The sequence below is a fragment of the Crocodylus siamensis genome, chromosome 2 (genome assembly GCF_052110815.1).
Source record: "Crocodylus siamensis isolate JL-2025a chromosome 2, ASM5211081v1, whole genome shotgun sequence".
Taxonomy (NCBI): Eukaryota; Metazoa; Chordata; order Crocodylia; family Crocodylidae; genus Crocodylus; species Crocodylus siamensis.
The window spans coordinates 197,233,856-197,251,262 of record NC_143396.1 but is presented as its reverse complement, the minus strand read 5'-3'; the positions used below and the strand labels follow the sequence as shown (position 1 = coordinate 197,251,262).

The 17,407-nt window shown below is 43.9% G+C and overlaps 1 protein-coding gene across 6 annotated transcripts in view; it reads left to right on the top strand.

Moving 5' to 3' along the window:
- The window catches only part of HIPK3 (homeodomain interacting protein kinase 3), a 128,747-nt gene that overhangs the window by 31,640 nt on the left and 79,700 nt on the right, over nt 1-17,407 (top strand). For all 6 annotated transcript variants that reach the window (XM_090032781.1, XM_090032779.1, XM_090032782.1 and 3 more), the window contains one exon: nt 1,178-2,276. In XM_090032781.1, the coding sequence (XP_089888907.1) occupies nt 1,178-2,276 (1,099 nt within the window). The remainder of the gene's footprint in view (nt 1-1,177; nt 2,277-17,407) is intronic.

Here is a 17,407-nt window from a genome sequence, read left to right as displayed (position 1 = left end):
TGCCACTGGTATGGACAGTTCATATTCTGAATAGTTTTAACCATAGCACATCTGGATTACATGAGATGCACTAGAAAACCCAAAGGAGGGAATGACTAGGATTTTTTGTTTTAATTGTTATGGCTGACTATGCTTATAGGTATTAAAATGAGTTGAGATAGAAACTGAAGAAAAAATCAGGTTGCTTGATGCCATCTGTATTTAGGAAAATATTCCATACGATATGGACTGGTGCGTTTTAAAAGAAAGACAAGGAATTTATTATGGACAAAATGGGTGAATAAGTCATTAATGCTGACATAATTGGCAGAGGAGAAGGATAGGATTGAGGAATGTAAAGGGAGAAAAGTAAATGTAAACAGAAGTGAAGTTATTTAGGGCCTTGAGAACAGAAGAGATTTTAACTTGATGCAGTGTATAATGATTAGGTCTGGCTTTTCTCTTACATTGTTGTCTCTTTGTAAAGCTATCATGTTGGCTAATAAAGTACTTTTTGATTTATACTATTAGATTTTCATGGTAAATCTAAATGGATAATCAGCAGCATTTGGCAGCAAGGGAAGCAGTGGCTTGCGGGCATGGTGATGGGGAAAGCAGCAGTCAGTTTGCAGGCATGGTGGCAGTAATTTGGCAGGGGAAGTGGCAGCAGTGGCCTGTATGTGGACTCAACTGTGTTATTTTGGCCTGCTGTTCCTAAAAGGTTGCTGACCCCTGCCTTTGATGAATCGACTGACAACTCCAGCAGCTATTATTGCAAGCTGTTCATAGATCCAGGTTGAGGTCACAAGTTTTCCTCTCATAATTTGAAGGTTATCTTTGCAATTATAAGGGTTGAACCACTTAAACGAAAGTTTAGTTTGTGGAGCACAATATTAGTTATTACCACCTTAAAAAGTCACTCACTGACAAGAGTTTCTATAAACCACCCCAGTTTTACCTGCTACAGATCATCTGAAACACAAAGTAGATACAGTTTTCAGCTACTACAGTCTCTGTAGCGTGAAATATGGGTATTGAAAGGAAAAGGAGGTTCGGTGAATTAACGTAAAATTAAGTAACAAACTGTTTAACAGCCAATTAAAGTGGGGTCACTTTATGCTCATTTTCTTGGGGGAAAAATTGCAGCGAACCTGAGTATGGATCTCTTACTGATATTCTCTTTTTTCTTTTTCTTCAGGTATGGCCTCACAAGTCTTGGTTTACCCACCATATGTTTATCAAACCCAGTCAAGTGCCTTCTGTAGTGTGAAGAAACTCAAAGTAGAGCCAAGCAGTTGTGTGTACCATGAAAGAACCTACCCACGGATCTATGTGAATGGTAAAAACTTTGGAATTACTCAGACTCCCAACAGAGTTAGTACTTACTTTCAGACTCAGAACCCATTTGACAGACCTCGAGGACAGAACTTTTTGTTGCAGTCAAGTGCTGTTGCTTTAAAAAATACTGCAGGTGCTACAAAGGTATTAGCAGCGCGGGCGCAGCAACCTCAAGTGGAGGCACCTCAGGCCGGGACACAGGGAAGCAGGTTAGATTTACAGGACGGACCCCAGCGATGTGGATTGAAGCGTAAGAGTGAAGAGTTGGATAATCAAAGCGCGATGCAGATTGTTGATGAGCTGTCCATATTGCCTGCAATGTTGCAAACCAGTGTGGGAAACCCAGTGACAGTTGTGACAACTACTGCAACTTCAAAACAGAGTGGTACCAGTGGAGATGGAGATTATCAGTTAGTACAGCATGAGGTGTTGTGCTCAGTGAAAAACACTTATGAGGTCCTTGACTTCCTTGGGCGAGGAACCTTTGGACAAGTAGTAAAGTGTTGGAAAAGAGGGACAAATGAAATCGTGGCAATCAAAATATTGAAGAATCATCCTTCTTATGCACGCCAAGGGCAAATAGAAGTGAGCATATTAGCAAGACTGAGTACTGAAAATGCAGATGAATTTAATTTTGTGAAAGCTTATGAATGTTTTCAGCATCGTAACCATACTTGTCTGGTTTTTGAAATGTTGGAACAGAATTTATATGACTTTTTGAAACAAAACAAATTCAGCCCTCTCCAACTGAAAGTAATACGGCCTATACTGCAACAGGTAGCCACTGCACTGAAAAAACTAAAAAGTCTTGGTTTAATTCATGCTGACCTCAAACCGGAGAACATTATGTTGGTGGATCCTGTCCGGCAGCCATACAGGGTTAAAGTAATAGATTTTGGGTCTGCCAGCCATGTATCAAAGACTGTTTGTTCAACCTATTTACAGTCTCGGTATTATAGGTAGGTATTTGATTTTTACTTACTTTTTGTTGTTGCTGGTTTTCAACAAATGTTAAAAATTTGCTTCATAAAAAATAATCTGAAACAAAAATAAAGTAGTTCACCATTTTAAATGTAAGCCTGTCTGCTTTAAGCGTAATTATTGCTCTGACAATACCTTTATTTTTTCACTTGAAATTGAGTTTCCTTCTACAAATATATTTTGAATGTTAATTGAATGTTTGAAAATATTTCCAATTTGAATGTCTGGTTATGTTTTCCTTTTGAACAGTCTACTCTTTTACTTTTTGTTTTAGTCTTTTTTTAACAACTTGTATATAATTGATAGTGTGTGAAATGCAGAATATCTACGTTTCCCTCTTTTATTTTGATAAACTGAATTAGCTTTTGAGCAGCTAGATGGAAAGATGATTGCATTTCAAGTGATTTGTCATGAGATGCCTGTACAAAAGATTGTATGGTCTTCCAGTATATTTTCTTGAGTGTGTCTGCACATACCTATGCTTGCTAAATGCCTGGCACCCTTGATTCCTGTTGGTTTCAGGGTCTGCTGAAATGTAATGTGGTGGGATTGGGACAGGTACTTGTAGTGACTTCAAAGCGAGGGTTGCTTTCTAAAATTTTTCTCGCAATTTTTTTTTCTCTTTGAAAGTATGTGACCAGTCAGTTTGAATTTTCAGGGTTAATATTTATGGTCTTTGAAACTTCCAGTTAGTTTGTTTTTTTTCATTTCTCTTTAATTTTGAATAGGAATTGACAGCAGCATAGGGATGTTCTTAACTTTGTGAGCTTTTTATCCACATTCCTGTGAACCTGATGAAGTTTACTATCTGGTTGTTAATATTGAGTAAATGTGCACGTAATAATTTTTTCGTCTGTAATTTTTACTTTTAAATGAAAAAAACCCCTAATATAAAATAAGGACATTTTAAGTGGTTCATAAATATTTTCATTGGGTAGTGTTTTGACACAAACTTGCCAAACAGAACAAGCCTATGAATTTGTAGGCCATCTTGTACCTGATGAACCGTACATCTGTTGAATAAAGTTCTCTTGCAAACGCATTTTTTCAAAAGTGCTTCTGTGCAAGGAAAAAGTATCTAAAATTCTATGCAGAGTGCAGTTTTATGGGAAGTAATTCTTGTTTTTTGTATGCTTACACCTGTCCTGTTTGTCTTGAAAAATTTTGTACAGAGATATACTTAAACCTATCTGAATTTATTAAAAGAAACCCCTGAATCGTATACATTAGTCACCTCAGAGGCTCCATGCGTAACATCATTCACTTTCATGCTGTTGCTAGCAGGATTGGAGCGTAAGTGAATCCTAACATTTACCATATTTACTCTCATCTAAGTTGACCCTGAATTTAAGATGACACTCCAGTAATCAGATTCTATATATGGGAAATTTTTATAGCAGGGGAAGCAGTGATGGGTGGGGGGGAGGGGGTCAGATGCCCCCTTACCCACTGCTCCCCTTTCTCTCTCCTGCATCCTTCCTTCTCCCCCTAACACTGGAATCCTCTTCCCACCCCCAGTAGCCTCTGCCCCTTCCTTCCACTCCCCACAATCTCTCTCTTTTCCCTACCTCCTCCTTTATTCTCAGACACTGCTTGGACTCTCTTCCCTCTTTGGAGCACAGCACATGGAAGCACAGCACTTGCCAGGCACTGCAGCAGTGGTGGTGATACTGATTCGTGAGGCAAGAGTGGAGTTTCCATGCCTGAAAGTAAATCCGGCCTGAGCTGGAGCTTAGCTGTACCTGACAGTAATGATGGGGTTGGGGGTGGGGAGCATAAGCTACAGAGGGCAAGTGGAGGTGGGGAAGGCAGCTGTTCCTGGTCTGACTAGACCAGAGTCAGAGCTATGGCAGCCTTGTATATGAATCGAAGATGAGGGGATTTTCCCCCCCGGATGGGGGGCACAACAACAGTGTTTTAGATTCATGTAAATATCTTGAATTTAAGTTATGTCTAAAATAACTGGGTTTTTTTTTTTTTAAATAAGATCTGTTTTGGAAAGCTCTGCTTTAAGGGTTGTACTATTATATACCCATTGGTTTATTCATCCAGTTAAATTTTGTTCCAAAGGTTTAGTTTCTAATTGGAAATTTTTGTCAGTTTTATGTTAACTGCAGTTTCATTTTGGCATGTTGAGTTGTGATGGGACACTTTGGAAGTTTAGTAGTTTAGATTCCTTTTGGGTATTTGGCATGCAGAGTAGTTTCATAGTAGCTAGGATCAGGAGGGACTTGATCAGATCATCTAGCCTCACCCCCTGCCACAGGCTGGAATGAATGTTGGGTTCACAAGACCCCAGGCAGGTGATCATTCAACCTCCTTTTGAATTTGCCCAAGGTAGGGGTGAGGACTGCTTCTCTGGGAAGTTGGTTCTAGATTTTGGCCACCCTAACTGTAAACAAAAATTGCCTTCTGATTCTCTAACCTAAACCTATTCTCCATCAGTTCATTACCACTGTTCCTCGTCACCCCAGGTTGTGCTGGGGAGAAAGGGCTCTACCTATTTGCTGTTGATCAAATCAGACCCCTGATGAGTCTGTAGGCAGCCACCAGGTGCCCCCTCAGCCTTCTATTGCTGAGGCTGAACAGGTTCAGGTCCCTCAGTCTCTCCTCATAGGGCCTATTCTGCTGCCCTCTCACCAAGCGGGGGTCCCTCCTCTGACCCCTCTCCAGGCTGGCCACATCCCTCTTGAAGTGCAGCGCCTAGTACTGGATGCAGTACTCCAACTACGTCCTGACCAAAGTCGCAAAGAAGGGGAGTATTACCTTTCTGGACTGGCTTAAGATGCACTTTTGGATGCATGACAAGGTATGGCTGGCCTTGCTGGCTGCGGTCTGACATTGGCATCTCATGTTCATCTTGGAGTCAGTAATAACTCCAAGATCCCTTTCCGCCTCTGTGCTTTCAAGAGGGGAACTCCCCAGCCTGTATGTATGCTGTAGATTCCTTCTCCCAAGGTGCAGCACTCTGCATTTGTCTATGTTGAACCGCATCCTATTCTCATCTTCCCACTTTTGTAGTCTTTTTAAATCTATTTGCAGCCTCTCTCTGCCTTCAAATGTGTCCACCTCACTCCACTTCTTAGTGTCATCAGCAAACTTGGACAGCGTGCTTTCCACTCCCTCGTCCCAGTCGCTGATGAAGATGTTAAACAGTGTGGGCCCAAGGACCGAGCCCTGGGGTACCCCACTGTTCACATCTCGCCAGTTTGAGCACAACCCATCCACCACTACTCTCTGGGTGTGCCCGATCAGCTAATTTTTTACCCATCCAACTGTGCAAGCATCAATGCCACAGTCGCTTAATTTATTGATGAGGATGGGTGAGAGACAGTGTCAAAGGCCTTCTTAAAGCCTAGAAAGACTACGTCCATAGCGACACCCAACATCCAAGGATTTAGTTACTTGGTTATAAAAGGCAATCAGATTAGTCAGGCAGGACCTGCCTTCGATGAACGCATGCTGATTGCTCCTGAGGATGATCTCTCCTGCAGGCCCCCCACAGATGTGCTCCTTGATGATTCTCTCCAAGATCTTCCCGAGCACCGAGGTGAGTCTTATAGGCCTATAGTTACTTGGGTCCTCCTTCCTCCCTTTCTTGAAAATTGGAACCACATTAGCTAGTTTCCAATCCCCCAGCACCTTGCCAGATGACCACAAATGCTCGTACAGCCGGGCCAAGGGCTCTGTGATTGACCCCTGCCAGCTCCCTCAACACCCTTGGGTGGAGGGCATCTGGACCTGCAGATTTAAAAATGTCTAGCCTTTCCAGAAGATCCCTAACTACATCTGCACTGACTGAAGGCCTGACAGAGTTATCCCCAAGATTGTCCCTACCTCTGGTTGGTGGGATAGCTCTGTCCCTGTTCAAGAAAATAGAGGCAGAGAAACTGTTAAAAATATCAGTTTTCTTGTCTGGCATAGCCACAAGATTCCCTTTTGTGTCTTGCAGGGGCCCTACATTGCTCCCAATGTACCTGAAAAAGGACTTTTTGTTGTCCTTAATCCTGGACACTAGCCTGAGTTCCATCTCTGCCTTGGCCTTCCTAATAGCCCTTCTACACTCATGGGCCAAGGAGGAGTACTCCTCCTTGGTGATAGCTCCTCCCTTCCACTGGTTGTATGCCCCCCTTTTAGTCTCAGGCATTCCTGAATGCCTTTGAGCCAAGGGGGTTTCTGAGTACTCTTACTCCTCTTGCTTCTCTCAGGGACTGTTATCCTTTGGGCCTGGAGGATCGCCCCCTCAAGGTATGACCATCCCTCATGGACTCCCATCTCCTCTACCTTCTGGGCCCTCAGTGCCTCCACCACTAGTCTCTTAAACTCATTGAAGTTGGCCCTTTTGAAGTCAAAGGCTTTAGCTTTGGTGTAAGCCCTTGACGCCCTGTGTTGTATAGTGAAATCCAGCAGGTGATGATCACTATTGCCCAGGTGGTTGGGGACCTGCAGTCCCCTTACCAGGTCATCCCCCATGTAATACTACTAGTAGTGCTTTTTGGAGCACCTGAGTAGTGTACATAGGATTAAACAGCAAGGGTTTGTTCCCACAGGGTTCTGGGTCAACTCCCACTGATTGCAGTGGGAGCCAAGGGTGCCTAAGTAATTTGGAGACATGAACTTCAGAAGTGGAGGGGAGTAACAAGGCATTCAGAGTGTTTACTGGTAGAGTGCACAGAAAATGGAAGTTGGGGGACAAGTTATTCCATATTATTGCGCCTCTTGTCAGCCTGGTAAAGAACCACATGTTAAACCAAATCCCTTAAAGTGCAGGCAGTGGAGTGCAGTGAAGGGAGGGGAGAGTTGCTTCATCATTATGTGTTTAAAATAAAACGGTTAATAAAAATGAATAGCGTAGTCTTTAAATATTAAATACCTTTTATTTTTGACCTTGTATTTATAGTAGGGCTGCGCGAAGCTTTGGTTGGTGAGTCAATTCAGCCTGATTTGGCGGCCAAATCTCTGAATCCAAATGGATTCAGAGAGATTCGGCCACAGGCACAGCTTTATATGTTTTTTCTACATACCTCATGGTACCAGGTGCAGCTCACAAACACTGAGATGATGGGGTAGGTGGAGTGTCCTATGGAAGCATGGTGGTGGGGTCCCCAATGTGCTTGGTGGTGGACCCAGAAGTGGACCAGAAATACTTCCAGTCTGCTTCTGGGCCCGCTGCACAGTACATGGGGGCCCCTCTGTCCCCAGGCTCAGTGACTGGTGCCTCCTGGGTCTGGGGGCGCTCCCAGGGTCCCCCCCCCCACAACCAATCTTTCACATAAAGTATACAATACTATCCAGAAAACAACTGTAATAATGTTTGTATAAGGAGTGTCAAAGATGCGGCCTGTGGGCTGGATCCTGCCTGCAGAGCCCTATTATCTGGCCCGTGGTACAAAGTCTGACCTACATGCTGAAGCATGGCCTGATGCACAGGGCTCAGAATTTGTGCTGTACCCAGTGCCCACCCTGGGAAGTCTGGGACCTGCTCTGCATTCAGTGCCTGCAGGCAGCTTTTCAGGGGCAGGCGCTGTGTACAGTCTAGGTCCTAGAGCAGGCACTGCGTGGCACATGTTCTAGACTACCTAGAGTGTGTGCTGCATGTGCTGGATCCAGGTCCCTGGAGCTGGGGGTGGTCCATGGGGCCAGATGAGTTTGACAGCCCTGGTGTAGGTATATATCTTAAAGGAATATTCTTATTTCATACGTTCTGTTTGACTGGTGAATGGAGATTACTTTTGCCATGCTATCTCAGGAAAGTCAAATAAATAAATAAATTACATAGTTGCCTCCAAATGTTTTGAACCTGCAAACAACATAACATTAGCATCAAACTTCTAACTGAACATGGGGACAGTACAGAGGTGGGATGTTCCATGAACCAGCAGTTGCCATGGCCTTAGACATCCAGTATTTTGGGGACCTCTCCTGAAATACCATTTAAAAGGGCCAGAGGAACTGAAGTATCATTTAAAAGGCAGTGGGACTTGGCCTACTAAGAGTCTATTTTGGAAACAGGACTTAGAAATTTAGATCATGTAGACATTTTGAAAATAAACTTCAGCTTTGTTATACAAGAGGACAATTTACTGCTAAGCCTTTAGTGTAACTCGTATAAATATTTTTAAAGTTGAATGGGTGAGAAGTAGATATTTTACACTAGGTCCATCTACTGGTTTTCGTGTCATCTGATAAACTACCAGAAACTAAGTAAGAGACAATAGAAGTAGTAGTTAATTAGACAGTTGGGAGCATTGCACAACACTACAGGTACTACAATAAAAGCTCTGTTATCAGGCATCCCTCGGGAATGGGGGATGCTGGTTAATCGGATATTACGGTTAATCAAATGTTCACTGTCTGTTGCACTCCCTGATGTCAGTGTACCAGGGGACAGGGAGTGGGGACCCGCACAGGCTGCTTTGCCCTGGGCTGTGGGCTGAAAAAGTGGCGAAGAAAAACTTGGCTTGTTGCGGCTAAACAGGAAGTCCCTTGGAAGTGGTACTTCGGGTTTTGCTTTTGCCACATCACTCAGATGCTGGTTAATAGAGTTTTCCGGCTAATGAAGTGCCAGTTAACGCAGCCTTTTCTGTACAAAGTTCTGTACTGCAGCTGTTGTTGCTATAGTAGTCATTTTTCTTATTTGTATTGTGGTTGTGTCAGTTTATATTAAATCAAATGACCTGGAAAAGGAGAGGCAAGCAACGATTAGGGAAAAATTTAGGAACAACATAATTAGTAAGGTTAGTTGATCCTAAATGAGATAACACAGAACTGCAGGGCAGAGGAACATCATAAAGCTAGGTGACATAGCAGGCTGCAGCCTATTAGCGTATATATAGTTCAGTGTAGACAAGTCTATTGCACATTGGAAAGAAACACACAGACTTACTGCTCAGTTCTAAGTTAGTTGCTGTCATTCAGAAAACAAACTTATGCATCAGGAATTTTGGGGTGGCAGCAGGTCCCCTCCCATTGCCATGGGCCACGCTGGCCCCTGGGAAAAGCCCAGTGCCTCCGCTGTCCTCAGCATGCAGCAGGATAAGAGCAGGCTACTGCTCACCCTGAGCACAGGTCCCACCCTGCAGCAGCCGCCAGCTCCAGCCTGCAGTGGGATGACACCAGGCTGCCACCCACCCCAAGTGCCAGAAAGAGCCTGGTGCCACCCCTGCTGCAGCCCGCCTGCTTGTAGCTGCTGGGCTGTGCCGCACCCTTTTTCCCCACTGCTTCGCTAGCCCCAGCCTCCTTTCCTCCCTCTTTGGTGACTGTGGGAATATATTCTTATTTGTTATATTGTAAACTAGATTCCCTTTATGTGAATTTGATGTATGCACAGTTTTATGGGAATGCATCTACCACATAAATCGAGAGAAACCTGTAAAGAATGGAATGGCAAATAATATTACATATCATCTAAGCTGAGGTGACTGAAATAGTGGGCTCATTTGACAGGCAGAAATTCCCCTAAATGCAGAGTGGATTCTCCTAGCCTGTGCCAACTACTGTCAGTGCTTTGCTAGTAGCTGTCCTGTTAATTTCAAGGCTGTTATTGTAGATGAGGCATTCTGATTACTGGTGTAGGAAGACTTAACGAAGTACACACAACTGAGAGGCAGAGCATATTTGTTGAGTAAAAAACCTTACTGATATGAACTGCTGAGAGCAAGTTTTTCTGCATGAATTGGCACAGTAACTTGCGAGTGGCTGGGGGCTGCATCTTTTCCCCCCTCTCCCCACCATTGCACCACAACAGAACCTCAAGCACTGTGTTATGTGGCCCTCCCTTCCCACCCCTGCACAAGCACTCTCATGCTATGTGAAGGCCATAGGTCCCATGAGCCTTCTGACCATGGGCTCTCAGGGATGGGGGCAGGAAGTAAAAGCTAGAGTGGGGGAGTGGGAGTCCATGGAGTTCAGCAGCTGTAGTGGTGGCAGGGGGCGTGAAACCTGACTGGGTACCTAGGGACCACAGATAGACAGTCCTGAAGTAGTGTACATGCTTAAATTGACTTGTGTGCTCTTTTATATTGAAATCAGTGTAGTTTGGCAAATGGTTAGTGCTATTTGCATGTTTAAATACTTATTCACCTGGCGTCTTATGTGGTTTATACTTCTCTATTTTGGACTTGTTTTGTTAATATTTTATCACCTTATCTTAAAAGAAATGTAAGAGACAAAATGAAACACATACATGAGAGTTAGAGATTTGGGAATGCATAGTTGACAGATGAACAAGCGAGAACATGACAGAAATACGTTAAAAGAACGGAATAAATGAGGTAATTTGTGCCATCAGTAACATTGCAAGTCAGCAAACTTAGAATTGAAAGGCAAATACAGTTTTACTTATTGCATATTTAATATGTAGAACTCACTGCTGCATGGTGGTATGGAGATTTAAGTTGACTAGATTTCAGAAAAGGGTTTCACATTTATATAGGTAATTGGAAAGAGTTATTAGATGTGAAAGAAAGCTGTTTGCCACTTTAGGTTGAACTACACAAAGACTGCTTAAAAGTAACAGCCAGTGGAGAGAGCAGTGAACTATAAATATCGTATAATGCTCTTAAGCGGGCAGTGATTTCCTCTTGGATTCTAGTACAGTTTAGGATATTTTGATGTAGAAGTCTTATGATGTTGGTTTTAATTACTTGAAAGCCTCTCTTTCTGTATGCTGTTTTTATAGTTATGGTCAATATTTCCAGACTGGTTTCTAGATTTTAATTTTCAGGGTTGAAGGCAGGATTTTCCTGGTAAAGGGACATTGGATCCAGAATTCACTCACTCCACTGGTGATCTGATTTATTTATATATGACCTTTAGGTACTATGTAAGTAAATATTTTTATAGGTAACTATATTGTAATGCTTGAAAGTGTTAGTTAGAAATGGCAGCTTCATTTAGGTAGGCAGTATACAAAATTTTGAAAAGAGAAAAGACGTGTTGAAGGACTTGCGTGATCTTTATATTTACTGAAGTTGTCATAGATAGAGTATTTGAAAAGCATTCAGTATTCCTCATGGGCACCTATGCCCTCTTAATTCCATAAAACTGGGTTCTTATCTTCCAAATTTAATAATCTTTTTTCACCTCTTTTGCAAGCAGGGGTTGATGGAATATTTTCCACTCATGTATCTTAGGTCTTTGATGAGACAGGAAGTTTATGTAGGTTTGGATGTGCTCTGTCTCCTGTGCAACACCAAGATAAAAGAATTAACTTCACATGACTATGCCCAAGAAGGATGTCACTTTGGACCTGAGAAATCTCAATAGATACCCTTTGAATGTGAATGTGCTTGACAATCTTCTTTTTTTAAGTTTTTTGTGTTTTTCAATTATATACACCAAGCCTGCTCCGGTCATGTGGGGCAGGTGTGCAACTCTTAATATAAGTGGTACTTCCTTCCATGTAGCAATAAACCCTGCCTGCATCAAACACCTCTGGTTTTCCATAGAAGCAAATGTTTTCCAATTCATTATCCTTCCATTATGTTCTGCCCACAGTTTCTAGTGTGTTCATGTCTCAGATGTTTTGATAGTTAGAAGAGGTTTTGATAGTTGCAGCATTTAAGACACAAAAACTTTGGCTGAACGGTTGGTTAATGAAGGCCAGCTTGCCATAGGCTTTTTATTTTGAGGTTTAATGCATGTCCAGCCTTCTGTAGTTTTTAGTTGTCATCATAGAGAATCCCTTTGACTGAAACAGACCCTAGTTTACTTAAAGACTGAACTTCCTCTGGGTGGACGTATTTCTGCAAATGACACCAAAAAAATTGAGATCCCATTTGCAGGCATCTCCACAGTTGCAGTTAATTGAGACTATGACCTCAATTATATGTGTTGAAACTGGTTTCTGGCACAACTGCATCCCTACATTCAAAACATTCTTTCTTTCTTTTTTATTAATAGAATTTGCTGAATCATTAAGCAGCCTATTCCATATGGGATCTACTCTGTCTCAGGACAGATGGTGATGTTGGGGATCTCATCACAACCTTTTTGGAGTATTAAACAGAGGAAGGATGTTCTGTTTCTCCTAAGACTCCTCTGGAGCTGATGCCTTTTCAAATGAAAGCACATAAGTGGTGTGTCAGAATGAAATGAAAGCACCCCCTTTCCCATTTAAAAATGAAAGGAGTAGTTTTGGTCCAGAAGCCTGTTGTTCAGGGCTGTTTATTTGAACAAGAACTTGTCTGTGGACCTACTGACTCAACCAGTAAATCTCAGCCAGGGTGCCTTGAAATCATTTTGGGATGCCACATGTTAGCATTGTTAGGTTGATTCACAAGATAAAGCCAATGATTTCAGATAATCCAAAGTGTTAAAAACAGTCTGACCTGCTGTGGGTCTTTTGAGTTCTTTGCAATATAAAAAATGTTGTATTATTTTTCCATAGTCACCAAATGAGTGAAAAGTAAGAGCTGACATTTTCCATGGGGCCCCTTGAGTCTAATGAGAGGTGCCTTGAGACCAAAAAGGTTAAGAACCTCTGGGCTGGACAGCTGGCACCTGGGTGCAGGAAATTGAGAACTAATTCATAGTTTCATAGTTTCATAGTAGCTAGAGTCGGAAGGGACCTAGGTAGATCATCTAGTCCGACCCCCTGCCTTAGCAGGAAAGAGCACCGGGGTCAGATGACCCCAGGCAAGGTGCTCATCTAACTTCCTTTTAAAAATCCCCAGGCTAGGAGCCTGCACCACTTCCCCTGGAAGCTGGTTCCAGGCCCTAGCCGCCCTGACTGTGAAGTAGCGTCTCCTAATATCTAATCTAAACTTACCCTCCGCCAGTTTGTGACCGTTATTCCTGGTCACTCCTGGCAGCGCACGGGGGAACAGGGACTCCCCCAATACCTGCTGATCCCCCCCTGACCAGTTTGTAGCAGGCCACAAGGTCCCCCCTTAACCTTCTCTTGTGGAGGCTAAACAGGTTCAGGTCCCGTAGCCTCTCCTCATAAGGCCTGCCCTGCTGACCCCTGATCATACGAGTGGCCCTCCTCTGAACTCTTTCCATATTGTCCACGTCCCTCTTGAAGTGTGGCGCCCAGAACTGGACGCAGTACTCCAGCTGCGGCCTGACCAGTGCCGCATAGAGGGGGAGGATCACCTCCCTGGACCTGCTCGAGATGCATCTGTGGATGCATGACAGGGTACGGTTGGCCTTCTTGACTGCCTCCCCACACTGCCTGCCCATGTTCATCGTGGAGTCAATGACGACTCCAAGATCCTTTTCCGTCTCCGTGCTGGCAAGAGGGGAGTTTCCCAACCTGTAAGTGTGGTGCCGGTTCTTCCTCCCCATGTGCAACACCTTGTCTTCAAGAAGTAAGTAGTAATAGCCCAAGTATTCAGAGTTCTTTCACCTCTTCCAGGGTCAGCATCTGTGGGACTATTTTAGTTTTTTACTGTAAGGATAAGCTCAAGAGGCTAGTCGGTCAGGCCCTCAGGGACCATGACCCCAGGGAGATGGGAGTTCAAGAAGAGTGGTTGCTTCTCAAGGAAGCGATCCTCAGTGCACAAGCTAAATCTATTCCAACACGGAGGAAAGGCAGCAAGAAGGCACAGCAGCCCCCCTGGCTCTCCAGAGACCTAGCGGACCTACTGTGGCTAAAAAGGAAAGCCTACAAAGGATGGAGGACGGGATTCACCTCCAAGGAGGATTACTCCGCGCTGGTCCGGTCCTGCAGGGAGCAAACCAGGAAAGCCGAGGCTGCAACTGAACTCCAACTAGCTTCAGGCATCAAGGACAACAAAAAGTCCTTTTTCAGATATGTGGGGAGCCAGAGGAAAAGCAAGGGCAATGTTGGACCCCTGCTAAACCAGATGGGGCAACTGACAACTGACGCCCAGGAAAAAGCCAACCTATTAAATAGGTACTTTGTGTCAGTCTTTCATCAGTCACACGGGATGCCCATGCCTGCTATGGGACAGGGAAATCTGGGTGAGGGGAATCCCCTACCCTCCATAAATGCTGACCTCGTGAAGGAACACCTTGAGAAGCTGGATACCTTCAAGTCAGCTGGCCCTGACAACCTGCACCCCAGGGTACTCAAGGAGCTGGCGAGCGTCATAGCCCAGCCCCTGGCACGGGTCTTTGAAAACTCCTGGCGCTCTGGTGTAGTGCCTGAAGACTGGAAGAAGGCCAATGTGGTGCCGATCTTCAAGAAAGGGAGGAGAGTGGATCCGGCTAACTACAGGCCCATTAGCCTGAATTCTATCCTGGGGAAGATCTTAGAAAAGTTTATTAAGGAGGCCGTCCTTGAGGGACTGGCCCAGGCTAACATTCTAAGGGACAGCCAGTATGGGTTTGTTGTCTTGTTTGACCAATCTCATTTCCTTCTATGACCAGGTGACCTATCACCTGGACGAGGGAGAAGAGATTGATGTCATATATCTTGACTTCAAAAAAGCTTTTGATCTGGTATCCCATGATCACCTCTTGGCCAAACTGCCCAGTTGTGGCCTTGGCTCCACCACGATCCGCTGGCTGGGAAATTGGCTTTGTGGTCGGACCCAGAGGGTTGTGATTGATGGCAGTCACTCATCATGGTGCCCTGTGACCAGTGGCGTCCCTCAAGGGTCTGTCCTTGGACCCATACTGTTCAACATCTTCATTAACGATGTGGACATTGGAGTTAGGAGTGGGCTGGCCAAGTTTGCCGATGACACCAAACTTTGGGGCAAAGCATCCACGCCAGAAGATAGGCAGGTGATCCAGGCTGACCTGGACAAGCTCAGCAAATGGGCAGACGAGAACCTCATGGTGTTTAACACTGAAAAATGCAAGGTTCTCCACCTTGGGAGGAAAAACCTGCAGCACCCTTATAGGCTCGGCAGTGCTACGTTGGTTAGCACTACAGAAGAAAGAGACTTGGGGGTCATCATTGACCACAAGATGAACATGAGCCTGCAATGCGATGCTGCAGCTAGTAAAGCGACCAAAATGCTGGCGTGCATCCATAGATGCTTCTCGAGCAAATCCCGGGACGTCATTCTCCCCTTGTACTCGGCCTTGGTGAGGCCGCAGCTGGAGTACTGTGTCCAGTTTTGGGCTCCACAATTCAAAAAGGATGTGGAGAAGCTTAAGAGAGTCCAGAGGAGAGCCACGCGCATGATCAGAGGTCAGGAAAACAGATCTTATGATGACAGGCTGAGAGCCATGGGACTCTTTAGCCTGGAAAAGCGCAGGCTCAGGGGTGATCTGTTGGCCACCTATAAGTTTATCAGGGGTGACCACCAGGATCTGGGGGAACATCTGTTCACCAGAGCGCCCCAAGGGATGACGAGGTCGAACGGTCACAAACTCCTGCAAGACCGTTTCAGGCTGGACATAAGGAAGAAATTCTTTACTGTCCGAGCCCCCAAGGTCTGGAACAGTCTGCGAGTGGAGGTGGTTCAAGCACCTACATTGAACACCTTGAAGAGTAAATTGGATGCTTATCTTGCTGGGATCCTATGACACCAGCTGACTTCCTGCCCTTTGGGCAGGGGGCTGGACTCAATGGTCTCCCGAGGTCCCTTCCATCCCTAATGTCTATGAAATCTATGAGAGTCTGCTTCCTAGCACATAGACATTCATGGACTTCCTACCCCAAAATAAAAACAGTTTGCTAATTGGAAGTCTGAAGAGGTTATGATACCTTAATTCACATAGTGCCATTACTTCTCATGACAGTGGAAATGTATTGAATTTTTCAGGTTCGATTCTGATTAGATTTGATACCTAGTCTTCTGAGAGTCCAAATCTCAGTGTAAGGAGCATTGTAGCTCTTTTGTTTCTAGGCTGTTTTCTTATTAGAGACAGCCTTGTAAAGCTACATGCCTGTAAGTTCTTCTAGTCATTATGTAATGCAACTTGGGTGTTATGGGACATCTCCAATCCTGGATATACAAAGAAGTCTTCTCAATATTAGTTTTCCATTTAACAGATTTTTTGTTAATAGTAACATTGTTTTGGAGGCTTAAAATTAAGGATTTTAGCCATCTTTCAGAAACACTACTGAAACCCCTATTGATAGGCGCTCTACAGAATGTTTTCCCTGCAAAACATAGGCAACATTTTATTTTAACCAATCTATTTCTTTGCTGTCTTACTAGTCCAAGGCTTCCCACAATCAGGAGAAACAAGTGTGTAATTTCATCTCCCCAACTATGTAGTCAGATTCTGTAAATGCGGAAATAAACCTTGGAGAAAACTTGGATTTTTTAAGATTATAGAGGGGACTCAAAGGTGCCTTTCTTCCATATCTGGTACTTACCTGGATAAACTGGGCAGTTTAGGCCTACAAGTTGTTCATCTAAGATTCCTCTACTTCAGGGGACATCATTCACCAAGTCATATAACTACTCCCTGAAAAATATGCACTAAAAACTTCTTAACTTAAAACCTATGCTATATCATTTTATGTGCATTTACCAAGCAATATGAAATCTATTGCATCTCAAATTGTTGTGTCTTTAATTGGGTTTTCCCCAAATAAAACCCTTCAGGAAGAGATAATCAATACATAATAAAATATAGAAAGTTGCAATTAAATGGAGATTTTTTTCTCATAGCATTTCTAATTTGAAATTTGTTTCCTTCCTGTTTTTGGTATTGTTTAACTTTAGATAACTTTCCAGTTGTATTTAATTACAAAGCAACAGGTGCTTTGAGGGGGGAAAATAAATTTGTTTTTTTACTCCAGGCTTTTTTGATCAAGGAAATATGCCCCATGTTCTGTGAGATTTTTTTGTTTGTTTTTGCCTAATCCTAATTTCAGAAAGAGGATTGAGAGTTGTAAGGGGAGAATTATTTTTATCTCTTTTTATTACCCCCAATCTGAAGAGTATTTACGTGAAGCAGTACTGTTCAGCTGGCAGGCTGCATGTGGCACATGAGGGGTTAAATTGTGGCCTCCACGCTCCTGCTTAGCTGCTCCTTGCTCCCCTGTTCCAGCCAAAGGCACCTGGCTCCCAGTCTTCTCCAGCTGCTGTTTCCTACCCCCTCTGAAAGAGGTGGGACAGTGTTGCACAGCCTGTGGAGCAGAGTGTGTGTCTGGGGAAATGAGGGTGCATGGTATGTAGCAATGGGGCAAATGCCCATTGTCTGCAGCATAGGTGCCCATGGCTAGCCCTTGTGC